This window comes from Epinephelus lanceolatus, chromosome 18 (assembly GCF_041903045.1).
Source record: "Epinephelus lanceolatus isolate andai-2023 chromosome 18, ASM4190304v1, whole genome shotgun sequence".
Lineage (NCBI taxonomy): Eukaryota > Metazoa > Chordata > Actinopteri > Perciformes > Serranidae > Epinephelus > Epinephelus lanceolatus.
In genome coordinates, this window is record NC_135751.1 from 36,151,385 (window position 1) to 36,165,701 (window position 14,317).

At 41.0% G+C, this 14,317-nt stretch overlaps 1 protein-coding gene across 2 annotated transcripts; it reads left to right on the forward strand.

The window, feature by feature from the left end:
• Positions 1-1,237: 1,237 nt before the first annotated feature.
• On the forward strand, positions 1,238-13,689 carry LOC117267727 (ran GTPase-activating protein 1). 2 transcript variants are annotated; one of them, XM_033643716.2, is made up of 16 exons: positions 1,238-1,357; positions 3,009-3,128; positions 3,281-3,408; positions 4,111-4,170; positions 4,341-4,520; positions 6,226-6,360; positions 6,640-6,798; positions 7,141-7,254; positions 7,373-7,472; positions 7,675-7,759; positions 8,671-8,812; positions 9,304-9,420; positions 11,099-11,204; positions 11,324-11,412; positions 11,547-11,711; positions 12,886-13,689. In XM_033643716.2, exons 2-15 carry the CDS (start codon positions 3,017-3,019, stop codon positions 11,670-11,672), a joined length of 1,653 nt encoding a protein of 550 aa, XP_033499607.1. In that variant the 5' UTR covers positions 1,238-1,357; positions 3,009-3,016; the 3' UTR covers positions 11,673-11,711; positions 12,886-13,689. The 2 variants fall into 2 exon arrangements, with proteins under 2 accessions (XP_033499607.1, XP_033499606.1); XM_033643715.2 differs by having other exon boundaries at positions 11,547-11,668.
• The last annotated feature ends 628 nt before the right edge of the window (positions 13,690-14,317 follow it).

Below are 14,317 nucleotides of genomic sequence, written 5' to 3' on the forward strand. Positions count from 1 at the left end.
TGGTTCCTGACAGATTGTACTCGGGGCTAAATATCCACCGTGGTTAGTTAAAGAGGCTACAATAACGTAAACAAAAAGATATTAATAAATAAGTACATAGATTTATTTATGTACTTATTCATTATTATTTTTTAAATAATTTATTTTGAATTGTTTGTCATAGTAAGTTTATATTTTTGATTTTATTTACTAAATTAAATACACTTTTTTTTATGTTACAATCAAGGGGTCAAGTAAATCCAGTTTCCACCTGAAACTGACTGACGCAAAATTATTTTTTGTGTATTTTCCTCTAATTTTTTATCATTATATTTACATTTTTTTTTACATCTAAGAGTCACTAAATCAAGTTTCCACTTGAAATTGACTAATGAACTAAAATTAATTTTTGTATAATTTCTTCTAATTAATTATCATTATATTTACAGTTATTTTCTATTTTCTATTTTATTTACCTGATAAATTAAATCAGTAAATCACGTTTCAACCTGAAACTGACTAATGACCAAAAATTTATTTTGTATAATTGTTTATTATTATATTCATACTAAGTTTTTATTTTTTATTTTTATTTCATTTAAATGATTGAGTAAACTTTTTTTTTTTTTTTTACATTCAGGGAGTCAGTACATCTAGTTTCCACCTGAAACCGACTAATGACCTAAAATTAATTTTTGTATAATTGTTTATTATCATATTTATAGTAAGGTTTCATATTCTTTTATTTAAATGATTGATTAAACTTTTTACATTGAGGGATCAGTACATCAAGTTTCCACTTGAAACTGACTAATGAACTAAAATATTTTTTTTGTAAAATAAATCGTTTACATATTTAGACCCGCATTCAACAAAATAGTAGAAACAACAAGGGATGCCTATAAATACATAAATAAAAACAGAGACATAGCCTGATATTGCCATAACAGTTTTATTGTTTTATTGTTTAACTGATTATATTATATTATATTATATTATATTATATCATACTCATTTCTAAACCAAGTTTATTTGTATTTATTTATTGTGTTGTTGTTGTTTTTTTACATGAATAAATGTGATATTTGCCCATAACGTTGATGGTATTTTTAAAAATCCAACTGATTAAATATATTGTATCTTTAACTCACTTATTTAACTTTAGAGCTCAAACATTTCAGACAGTATTTCCCACAGACTGGACGTGGTAGTGACCATGAACGCACCCAGGACCGTTGTAGTCCAATTGGACTACAACTCCCTTGTCTCCCAGATGTGCGGCCGTCAAGTAGTGTAGTGTGCTGAATTTGGTTTTAAACGCCAGGAGTGAGCGGGAGTGTGTGACTGGACTGGATTCAACCGGCACAGCGGTGTTCAGGTAATGGAGATATTAATTTCTGTTGACAGTAGACTAAGTTATGAGTTGGAGTTTATGCAATAACGAACATAAACCGGGGACCGGAGGGGTCGAGTTAACGGTTTTCAGATGGCCGCCCGGAGAGGCCGTGTCAAAGCCACGCTCTTGTCCTACAAACCTGGGCTAGCTAGCTTACTAAATGTTCCGTTTTGTAGTCCTATAACCAAAGGACGACGTATTTTAAGTGTCCAGCAGGCAAGTGACATGTTACTGAATCGACGGTTGTTAATAACGGTCATAGCAGCTCCACTGTCAGTAAACCGTTTTGATGTTAGCATGTCGTTAGCACTCGGCTAATGCTAGCCGCCGGTTGCTTACCGTGGAAAATCCACCCCAAAAGAACATTCAGTTGTGATGAGTGTAGCCCCAGAAGTCTGATTGTGCAAAACCCGACTGTTGTAAACTGTATTAAAAGAGTGTGAAAACCTATACTCAGGAATTTTAATTCAATTTGTCACTACCTTCATCAAAATCCCATCTAATGTTGTTGACTTTACCAAAAAATAGAAGCTGTTAGTTTAGTGTATACACAGGAACTCTGGGATTTGTCCCTAATCTAAGATAACTGTAGATGTAATATTTCTGTCTGTGTGCTGTTAAGCGTACAAAGAGACAACTAAAAGTGTATACATTGAATCTGATCTGCAGTGTAATATCGTGAAGCAGATGTAAATATTATTTTAGGGTGGATTTCCCCTCAGTGAAAACAGCTTTTTCAGCAGTTTTTGTTCAGTGGAGAGGTCGGCCCAGCTTTCCAGGAATAAACAAGGTAGTTAAAGCCAAAATGTCCACACGCAATTTTGGAGTTTAAATAACTTCTATTAGGTGGTCAGTGTTCTGGTGCTTATTTGGTAATTAGTGCAGCCTGTGGGGCAGAGAGGAAACCAACTCTGTTACTGAACTCCATGGATGGATGCATGGACGGCTGGTTGTTTGGTTGGTTCTGAGGGGAATATAGACATCCAGTAGCTAATATGACACATACAAAACACAGGTACACACAGTAACAAAGACTAGAAACACAAGAACAAAAACACAACAATGAAAGGACAGTCTAGCCAACTGAACTTCTACAGAAAGCTGTTACTATAAAAGAGTATGAGCTAAAGGAGGTGGTGCAAATGTAAGGTGTTTAACAGTAGAGCTGCAATGACTAATTGATAAGTTGATTGTTTTGAGTATTTACATGTGAATATTTTGTGGTTTCTTTACTCCTCTATCACCATAAACTGAATATCTTTGGGTTGTGGGTAAAACAAGACATTCCAGGATATCATCTGGGGCTTTCAGCAACACTGATCGACATTTTTCATCCCTTTCTGACATTTTAAAGTCCAAAGATTAATCAAGGAAATCATCGACAATGAAAATAATTGTTAGTCTCATCCCTAATTAGCTGTGTAGGTACTGCAAATGTAAGGTATTTAAAAAATAAAAACTGTGCAAGAATAATGAGGATGGATACTATGGATGATATAAATTGCAAATTGAAGATAAATATATCTATAAAATTGGACTGAGCATAAGATTAACACAGCCAGTAACGAACTGATACTCCAGCAGCCTTATGACAGATTGCAGATTAAAAGTGAATCGTGTGTTTGTCCCTCAGGTGTCTCGATGGCGACAGACATTGTTGCGCAGTTGGCCGACTCTCTGGCCAAGACTGGAGTAGAGGACGGAGAGCTGAGCTACAAAGGCCAGGGGAGAAAGCTGGACGATGCCAAATCAGGTGAGTGTCAGATGTCAGTGTCCCAGAAACCCTTACTATAAGCCAGCGAGGCTTGATCACTTTAACACACTTAAGTCTGGGTTGTAACGATTTGTCATTATAAACATCCCAACACTCCCATCCCTCTTTCTTAACCTGTTGCCCCTCTGCAGTGGCAGAGATGGTTAAGGAAATCCAGGACTTTGAGGACTTGCAGGCTCTGAGGTTGGAGGGAAACACTGTGGGTGTGGAGGCAGCACAGGCCATCGCCAAGGCCCTGGAGACAAAGAGCAAGTTCAAGGTTTGGAGTGTTTACTCTCGACCTTTTTCATCATTCTCATTATGAATCTTGCCCTCATCACCTTCGTCACACTGCAACTAGGAACTGTTTGGCATTTTTACTTTTTTTTAAAAAAAAAAAAACCTGAAACAAGGACATTTGGCATTTTTGCTTGGACATTTGAGTTAAATATTAAAAATATTGACAGATTATTTTCCTTTTGATCTTATGTCTTGTTGTTTTTTGTTTTATTTCTAATGATAAAATAATGCTGTACCGTATAGAGATGCATCTAACACTTATTTTCATTATCGATTTATCTGCCAATTACCCTCTCGATTAGTTGTTTTGTTATTAGTGTCAGAAAATAGTGAAAAATTCCCTGTGTTATTTCCCAGAGCCCGAAGTGAAATCTTTAAAAAGTATGTTTTATCCAACGTCTAAAAAGCCCAAACTGTTCAGTTTATTATCATGTATGACAAAGAAAAGCATCAAATTCTCACACTTAAGAAGCATGAAACCAGCAAATGTTTGACTTTTTCACAAAATGACTTAAATGTTTATTTGATTATCAGAATAGTTGCCAGTTAAGTTACTTTCAATCTAACTATCTCTGCTGCTCTGGTACAGTACATAGAAACATGATTTTGCCTTGTTGCTCCAATAGAGTTTATTCAAGATTGTTTTGTGTCTGACACTGTGTATCTTCTTTGTCTCTTTCAGCGCTGTTACTGGAGTGACATGTTCACAGGTCGTCTGCGCTCTGAAATCCCACCTGCCCTGGTAAGGCACTTCTTTCTTCTTAGAGCTTACTTGTTGAAATGTTGCCCTCTTTCCATGTCCTGCTCTACTTCTGAATGATGACATAGTTGTAACTATATTGTCTTTGTCTTTGGTACACTCCTGTACTTATCCTGCCTTTGATTTTATCTGTTTCCCTCCATGTGTTGTAGAATTCACTGGGTGACGCTCTGATGCTGGCGGGCGCCAGGCTGACTGTTTTAGACCTCAGTGACAATGCCTTTGGACCAGATGGGGTGAAAGGCATCGAGAAGCTGCTCAAGAGCACCGCCTGCTACACACTGCAGGAGCTACGGCTCAACAACTGTGGCATGGGCATCGGAGGGGGGAAGGTCAGTCATGAGAACCTCTTTCTTGAGTTTAACATTTCCTTTATGTAGTATCATTGTTTGATAATATACACTCAGTACAGTGTAGGGCTGCCCCCTCAAAGTTGACCAAATGTTAGTCGACCAGAAAGGTCATTAGTCGGCAAGATTTCATTGGCTGCGTAGTCGCAGAAAAAAAGCCTGTGAAGCTCTGTAAGGAGCTGCGTCTCGTTAAAATAACTCAAAACCTTTATGACTGGACCATGTGTGAATTTAATTTGAAAGGACAGACACAGGAAGTGTCCACACTGAGCAGTCAGACAGGAGTCAGATTAATTTCCAGGGCTGGTACCTGCGGTTATTCCACAGGCTAGTTAATAACATGTCGGGCAGGAAATCCAAAGTGTGGGATCATTTTGAGAAGGTGAAGGACGAACCCAAGGTGATATGTAAACTCATCTTCATTGGTCGACTACAAACATGACGTATCATCTGAAACACGGAAGTAGCTACATGCCCATTAGCCCACAGCGTCATTAACAGGCAGCTCGCTCAGTGTGTGACGTGCACTTGGAGATAAAATATAGGCCTATATTAATGAAGGTTCATTAGGACGGTTTTGTATTTCTCTGTAATGTAGCACAGTGTTAACAATGTTACTGATACTATTCTTTCTCACACCTGTAAACACAGGCCAAACGCAGCTATAATCCATATGATAGGTAACGAGATGTAACCTTTATCCTCACCTTCACCGCCTCTCTTTAAATCACTTTATAGCTTGCTAAACGCTTACCTAAGATTTTCTTCAGGGTTTCCACTTCCAGACCAAGGGGCCTGAATGTTGACTGTGTGTAAGTATGGTGGGCGGGTCACATGGCTGCTCCAGCTGCAGCTGTGCCTACTGGACCATGCACAGAGTGCAGAGAGGAGCTGTCATAGTGCAGCATCAATATGTCTGTGAACAAGCGTTTCCGTTTTTGCCGTCAGAATTTGAAAATATTAGTCACACAGAAAGTTCCACATCAGCTGCAGCCATCTTGGCTGTTTGTGACTGGCTTCTCTTTACTAAGATGGGTTATGCTCACTGTAGTATTCCCGGCACAACGGTCCACGAGCCAAAAATGACATCATCTGTTATTTTTTTTACACAAAGAGCAAAGGCTCTGCAAGTTCCCAGTCATTCCATCAAACCAAACCCGCCCTGCGTGGGGACCAGACTCATCTGCCAGAGCAAATAAAGCATTAGTTTACAGATTCATCTGGCTAATGATTGCCAGTCTAACTGCATAAGTTTCAGTTTAAGTCTAAGCACTGAAGTACAGCAGTCAGTTAAAGGCAAAGAGATGAATGCTGTCAAAATGTCAGCTGCTGTTAAACCTCTGGCCATCACATTGGATAATGTTTGTTAACACAGTTTGCAAATTCTCACCTCCAGTTTGACTTCTCAGGAACGTATGTATGTTAGATTGTCATATTTTTTAAAATGGTATCACTCCAGGTTCCCACGGATATTACTGTGGTTGTAATAATGGAGGATTTACCAAGGAAAATGTAATGTCATGAGGGAGAATCTAAATTTACCAGTGTACTAATTTGATCAAAGTCCTGGGTATCAGAGCAGAGAGATGTTTTGAAAGTTTTTGGTGAATTGATATTATGTGGAATTTAAAGAGAATTTCCTGAAACAAAAATGATTGTAAAAATTCACATCTGTGTTTCTCCTCAGATCTTGGCTGCTTCATTGAGCCAGTGCCACAAAAAATCCAGTGCAGAGGGCGCCCCTCTCGGCCTGAAGGTGTTTGTTGCAGGGAGGAACCGCCTGGAGAACGATGGAGCCACTGCCCTCGCTCAGGCCTTCCAGGTGCAGGACTCACTGCTCCTGGAGCTTGAACACAAAGTCTACTCTGATGATGCCACATTGTCATACTGCATCACCTTACCACCATTGTGAGATGTTTTAGCACAGCTTATCTCCCTGGAGCACCTTGTATGACTCATTTAAAACACTGATCTCACACCAGTTTATATCAGTGCGGCTTATATTGTCATTTAACTGCTTAATCACACTTGTTCAGTCTGTTATTGTAGATGAACTGATGTGTAGGTCGACTAATCTTCCGCTTACACTTTGTGTTCCCAGTTGATGGGCAGCCTGGAGGAGGTTCACATGCCCCAGAATGGCATCAATCACCCTGGTGTGACAGCTCTGGCCACGGCCATGCAGCACAACACAGGCCTCCGCATCCTCAACCTCAACGACAACACCTTCACTGAGAAGGGGGCTATCGCCATGGCTCGGGTACAGAGATGTCAGACATTAATACACATTCAGTAGGTTATATCTTCAGTAGCTAGCTAGCTAACCCTACACTTTTCAGGGTTTGATTTTGGTTTTGGAACAGGGAAGAAACATAGATCTTTTTCCAACCTCTCCAGGTAACGAATATCATTAATACACGACATTTAGCTCCAAATCCACAAAACCAGCCTGAAAATGAAGGAAATCTGAAACGACTGCATTAGAGTCAGTGGAGCACAGCCAGCCCAATGCTATGTTATGATTGGCCAGTCTGCGTATGAGGGCAGGACATAGCGAAGGGTCAATTGAAGCTGTAATAAATAATGTGTGTGTCCTTCACAGGCCCTGAAACACCTACGCAGCATCCAGGTGATAAACTTTGGAGACTGTTTGGTGCGGCCGGCTGGAGCCATAGCTATTGCAGAGACTGTATCAGAGGGACTCCCAATCCTCAAGGTGAGCAAGTTATACACTGTCACCACCTCTCAGAATAATAATTTATTGGATTTACATGTCACAGGTGTTTGTGTGTGAGGACAACATGGATCTGAAAATATTTTGTTTTGTTTAACAGGAGCTCAATCTGTCATTTGGCGAGATTACGGAGGAAGCCGCTCTGACTGTGGCGCAAGCAGTAAAGGACAAGGACCGGCTGGAGAAGCTGGACCTAAATGGTAAAACCTGTAAAGAGAAACTCTGCTCATCACATTAGTATCTTACGCTGTTAATCCTTTTTAAAAGTACAAAAAATCTGCTTTAAATTTTTCCTGATTGTGGTTTTAAAACAGTAGATGACTTTCATCTTTGAATCGTTATTTAGACATTAAGTTTTAGTTTTTTGACTACGCTGTATAAAATGATCTCTGTGGTTTTCAGGAAACTGTCTCGGAGAGGACGGCTGCAAAGCTCTGAAAGACACCATGGAAAGCATGAACATTGGAGATCTTTTAGGATCACTCAGGTAATCATGTCATACTTTAGCTCCACATGTCCTTCTCTGTACCCGTCTATGCTGTTGTGGGTCACAGGGGCCTCGAACTTAACCCAGCATGCACTGGGGAGCAATTTAGAGTCTCCAGTTCACCTGACCTGTTCATGTTTGGACAGTGAGAGGAACCAAAGCAAAGGTGTATGAACTCCATATTGAAAACCCTCTTTCAGTGGAATGACTGTCATGTCACCCTCTCAGTTTTTGAGTTATGTTTTGTAAAACATATTGGGCTTTATAAGATCCAAGATAACACCACAGCAAGACATGAGCTGTTTGACAGATAGCAGATTACCTTTTACTTCAGTCGCTAATTAAGACTGGGGGCCGGCGGAAAAAATCTGACACCCCCATGAGGATATTGATTTGAGTTGATTCCAAATACCCTGACCTTAAACCTGTAAACCTTTAGGCTTGATCTCAAAAATTTGTTACCATCAAAACCTGGATCGATGTATGCCTGCTTCATAAAACCAACTGAAGAGAATCAAGAAAAGATATTTAATCCGGAACAATCCAGTTTTGCCTTGCATCTAGTGTAGAAAACAGTTATCTTTAGATTAACGCTGGAGTGCAGGACTTTTGTCTCCCCCCACTGGTAGTGAGAGTAGTTACACAAACACTGTTGACAGGTGCTTGAGACATGTACCCATCTCCCTCTCCTGTGTAAATCCCATCTGTACTGTTACTATACTTGCTCTATTTTTTGACGTACGTGTTTATGATGTTTTAGACAGTATGCGTCACATCTGTACCTGAAAAACGGACACAATCTGCTCCACAATGACTTTACACATGATTTTATCAAATATCAACAGTCATTCAGAAAAATGCATCTCATCCCAAAATCCTCACTAATGAGCTGTGTTTATAATTTGCCTCAGTGACGATGAGGGTGAGCCGGAAGATGATGACGAGGACGAAGATGAGGACGAGGAAGAGGACGAAGATGACGAGGATGTAGATGACGAGGAAATAGAGGAGGAAGAGGAAGAAGAGGAGGAAGAGGAAAGCAATGGCATCAAGGTAAATTCAATGTATGATCGTGATGTGAGACATCAAAGAAAAAGTTAACACAAAAAAATATAACATTAATTACCTGTGCGTACATGAGTTAAGTGAAGTTTAAATTTCGACCTAACAAACAGCTGCAGCAAATATCTGGTGAGAATTTCTAAAGACCAAACAAAGTGAAATAATGATCAAATCTTTGTGTTCTGACACTAGGGGATGCTACTGCTACTCTCCCAGATTAAGATTCTGGACTGAAAAGAGGCAAAACAATGAATTTGAAATGGAAAGATCTTTCTGTATAATTGTTTTCACTTTATCGTTAACTAGGAGCATTTGTTACTATTTTAATTCTGCTGACATGTCCACATCTGATAGCATAACCACGTCAGTCTGCATTACATAGATGACACAAAGTCCAATCTAAAGGCCACACTAGCTGTTGTTTTCTGTACATGTGTCTTTGATATTGTTGTACAGTTGACTTTCCTCTTTTTCCCTCATAGCTGTCGACCCCCACATCAGCACCCCGGCCCCCAGACGTCTCCTCGTTCCTCAGCTTCCCGTCCCCAGACAAACTGCTAAAATTGGGAACTAAGAGAGCGATGCTGATTGAGCAGCAGGTAAACACAGGGAAGATGTCATGTACTTTCCACCCACAGAACTGCATCTGTCTGTTAATGAGAGGTACTAAAGGCTAAAAGGAACATCATTGTGGTTACCTATAAAGGTCCAGAATGTAGAATTTAGGGGGATTTATTGGCCTAAATGTAGTATAATATTCACAACTATGCTTTTATTAGTGTAAAATAACTTGAAACTAAGAATTGTTGTGTAGCAGTAGTTCTCATACACACTTGAACACGAGAAGTTTCAGTTCTGTAACTTCACTGCTAGATGGCACTAAATCCTGCACACTAGACTTCTAAGGACATTTGAGCTCGGAATTTAATGCTGCATATCCACTGCATGGTACGACACGGCTTTCTTTAAATCAATGGTTTGTGCATTAGTAATAGATGTAGATAGTACCTAGCACCTGGTACTTTTTTGGTACCATCTTAAGTCCTGTTTCCATGAAACACTTTTGGTATGGTACCTTGGGAACCAAAAGCAACCCTTCAGACATTGTGCTAGACCGTAGGTCCGTTAAGCGTTTCCACTGCAAACAGTACTCTTTCATGTGGGCAGGGTTGTTGTCACTCACTGCTCCGTCCAGCACTCACTGTATTTCCCCCTTTATTAGTCTGCACCTCGTTTATCGTCCACAGAACAAGGCTGCACGCCGACAAAAGGCGAAATTTAAGGTGTGCTGATGGATTTGAGTTGTCAACTCATGCATTGAGTAACATGACAAGTTAATGTTCTACCTTAAAAGTTGCCGGCAGTCTGCCCAGTGAATTATTTTTCTCAGACTCCAGCTGCTGTGAGAGGCAGCAAAACATCCTTTCGTTTTATAGTTACAGTTTACTAATAAAACTCTCCACGGTATGAACAGTGGTTACATGAGCCTCAAAACCAGACACAACTCAGCCCTGAGCAGAGTGACTGTCCTCTACTGACCAATCAGACTGCAGTGTTCACAGCTCCACCTTTTAGTACCAGATCTGTGTGCTAGATACCCCAACAGAGGGGGGACCAAACATGGGGACGCTAAGGAACGGTTCCATTGGTACCATCCACAACTTTTCACAGTGGAAACAGAAAAAAGTGTATAGAACTGAACTGTACCGGATTGCTCGGTGGAAACTGGGCTTTGGTCAAGGTGTCACGCAAGCTGAGCCAATACTAGTAGGTGAAGTTAAAACACTGCAGACCACTTACTGGTCATAGAGAATTATCACCAGTGCGATACGGGACATCCTGAACAAATTCGCCATTTTTAAATACAGCCAGTAGACCAAAAACATTTTTAAACACTTGTACCATTTTAAAAATGTCAGCCGACAAAACTGCGCCACACACTACGGCATACAAGTGCAGAGTCTTAACAAGTGCCAATGTTCGGTTGCAGATGAAAGGATTCAGCAAGTGTTCACTGAAGATGATTTCATGGCACTTTAATGCAGCGATCAGAGACTCCCACCCACACTGAGAGGGAACTATCTGCAGTAGAAAACTAAATACATAAAAAAGAGCTGGTACCAAAAGTGAGAAAAGTCAAGTTGAGCTGCGCCGTGCAGTTGAAATGTGGCATAAGATTTTTTTTTCCAGTGTGTTTACTTGATGTAAATAAACAGTTTCACAGTGTGAATGAAGCAGGGTGGACATCAGTAACTGTTTCTTCCTGTCTCTGTTTAGGTGGACGTGTCAGATGCTACAAAAACAGCTGAAGCCTTCCTCAAGATTGCGTCTGTGTACAAGGAGGAGAATAATGATGTGAAGACTGCAGTGTTGGACAGCGTTGGTGAGACATCAGTTGATTAAATTGTTGTTGTTCATGTTCTCACTGACAGAAGTGCTTGACTGACGAGGAGGAAACCTCAGAGTGTCACAAATTAATTTAGGATTTTGTTTTCCTTACAGACACTCTGCTGAAGAAAGCTTTTGCCACTCCTTCCTTCCAAGGCTACAGCTTTGTATCATCTTTGTTAGTGCTGCTCGGACTTCTCAAGGTCTGTCTAATCTGCACACATTCTTCCTTGTCACTCTCTTGTGTCTGTTGATTCCTTTTCCATTGTTCTAACACTCTTTTCTGTCCTCTCGTCCTCACCATCCATCTCTGTGTCCTGTCCTCCTCGCTGCTCAGAGTGAAGACAAGGTGAAGCCTGTACTGGTGGTTCCCGGTCACCTCCACACCTTGGAGCACGTTGTTCGACAGGACTACTTCCCCAAAGAGAGCGTGGCTGTGCTGGAGGCCTTCATGTCCCGGTAAGGGCGTGACTGAGTGAGCCAGTCAGCAGGCAGCTTTCAGGTACAACACACCACCATTACTAAACTGTCTTAAGGAATCAAGCACACACTGAAATGTTTTTGCACCTGGTGCACGTAGTAATGGTCGGGGGCACTCTGGTGGTTACTAATTTCTCTCTCTGAATGGGTTTATTATTTTATTTTTGTTAATAAAGTTATGTTTACTTCACCCCTCAGTTCCAGCGGGCTAACAATTACCTGTCTGTCCATATGACATGAATTAAAGCAATGGTTTTATGGTCATTTATTGTTAAAGTTATAAGAGATTTCAGTTAATACCTGAGCAGCTACCTTATCAGAAATACAACGGAACAACAACCTTCTGTATGTGTTTACATGAAAACAAACTTGCATTGTTTTACTGTAGAAGGCTCAATAATTTCGACTTTTTCCATCATGCCATGAGCAACACTCATCCATCCATCCATCCTTTTTATATCCGCTTATCCGAAGCTGAGTCACAGGGGCAGCAGGCCAAGCAAAGCACCCCCGACGTCCCTCTCTCCAGCAACGCTTTCCAGCTCCTCCTGAGGGACCCCAAGGTGTTCCCAGGCCAGATGAGATATGTAATCCCTCCAGCGTGTTCTGGGTCTGCCCCGGGGCCTCCTACCAGTGGGACATGCCCAGTAGGCATCCTGATCAGATATTGAACCACCTCAGCTGACCCCTTTCGACGCGAAGGAGCAGCAGCTCTACTCAGAGCTCCCTTCGGTTGTCCGAGCTCCTCACCCTATCTCTAAGGCTGAGCCCAGACACCCCACGGAGGAAACTCATTTTTGCCGCTTGTATCCGTGATCTCATTCTTCGGTCACTACCCAGAGCTCATGACCATAGGTGAGGGTTGGGACGTAGATGGACCAGTAAATCGAAAGCTTTGCCTTCTGGCCCAACTCCCTCTTCACTGTGAACCTTTACCTCTGTGCTGATCGCCAGCACCTGTCTGCAGCCACCATCGCTCCATCTCTCCCACTCAACCACAGCGTAGGGCACGAGGGGGACGAACAATCCATTAAACATGTGGGGACTTCTTTTGTGTGTTATTACCTACATGTATTTATATTGACCGTAAACAGCAAAACCACAGGGAAACGTTCACAGAAAAGTTAGTCACAGCCCTCATGATAAGATATGTGTGTGTAAAATGAACCTCTAATCGTGTGTGTTATCTTCCACAGAAACAACAAGGCTCTGGAGTCATGTGGCACCGCCAGAAACAGCCTCCAGTCAACACTGCTGAGGGTCAGGTCTGAGGGCTGAGGACTGTGGACACACACACACAAACACACACATATACACACACAGACTGAGCTCTGACTGATCACTGATGGACCTTTTGGAAACCAGCACACATGAACCCAAACCTGAAGCAAATAAAGCAGAGCAGCACTTGAGAAGAACAGACTCCACTTAGACACACTCACTGTGTCACTGCTGTCCTTCACAAGTTCAGCATCAAACCTCTTCCTCTGGACTGGACTTGAATGCTTGGTGTTTTGGAGTATGCTCTTACGGTGTGGACTAACTGAAGTGCTTCGTGTGCACTCACACAACCACAGGACGGCACTGACAACTTGGTCTTAATGCTCTTTGTGTTCTGATGGATAAGAAAACGCCCCACTCCTCACATTAACTAAGGTCTGTGTGTTGTCTGCTGGTTAGTGAACCACAGATCACACTATGGTGAGAACTACAATCGACCCTGGCTTGAAACTGTAGCTTGTGTACATTCTCTATTTCATATCTAACTTTTACTAAGCTGTTGTTTTATATTAAATGTTTATTGAATTCAATATTACGGTCAAACAGCGGTGTGATTAAATATATATTGACCGATAAATATTATCAAAAGAAGACTGTAAAGTACCATAGAACAATCAAAAGGGATGAAATATATCTTTATGTATTTTTTGCCTTTAGTGAGGCACATGGTGCAGAGTTTCTGGATTTTGTGACGCGGAAATAAAGCTGGTTTGAGTGTTGGATGCGTTTCAAAGTCTTTGCCTATTAACTGCGTAGAATCTTTATTCAAGAAATAAAGATATTCCTGGGGCGTTGCTGGCTTAGTGGATAAAGCAGGCGCCCCATATACAAGGCTGTTGCCGCAGCGGCCCGGGCTCAACTCCAGCTTTTGACCCTTTGCTGCATGTCATTACCCCTCTCTCTCTCTCTCCCCCTTCACACTTAACTATCCTATCTATAAAGGCAAAAATGCCCCAAAAAATATCTTAAAAAAAAAAGAAAGAAAGATATTCTTTAAAGCAGTAATCACAAGAACATACGAGTACATGGAAATCAAGCATTAAAACAGCTTGTATGAGGTTTTATTGCAACAAAAATACATCCGTTTTTATCCCTGCTTATTAAATGGATCCTGTTTTCTCATGTTGTGTCTCTAAATCACTCATAAGAGCAACTTTTTTTTTAAATTGGTCCAGTATTGAGCGAGCGCACTGCAGCCGGCAGCTACGAAACGACCTGCAGTGTAACCACTCGAGACATGTTTTGCCACTGACAGCATTATGGAACGAATCTCTACAGAGACAGACCTTTCTGTTAAAGAGTAAAATGCTTTTTGTTTAATCAGAAACAGCCCTGAAATTGCCATCG

What these genes read in the sequence shown, in the direction of transcription:
- LOC117267727 (XM_033643715.2), top strand. Translation starts at nt 3,017, where the DNA reads ATGGCGACAGACATTGTTGCGCAGTTGGCCGACTCTCTGGCCAAGACT. An exon ending in AGACAAAGAGCAAGTTCAAG is followed by an intron (nt 3,409 to 4,110) that starts GTTTGGAGTGTT and finishes TGTCTCTTTCAG; the next exon opens with CGCTGTTACTGGAGTGACAT. An exon ending in CTGGAGGCCTTCATGTCCCG is followed by an intron (nt 11,669 to 12,885) that starts GTAAGGGCGTGA and finishes TATCTTCCACAG; the next exon opens with AAACAACAAGGCTCTGGAGT.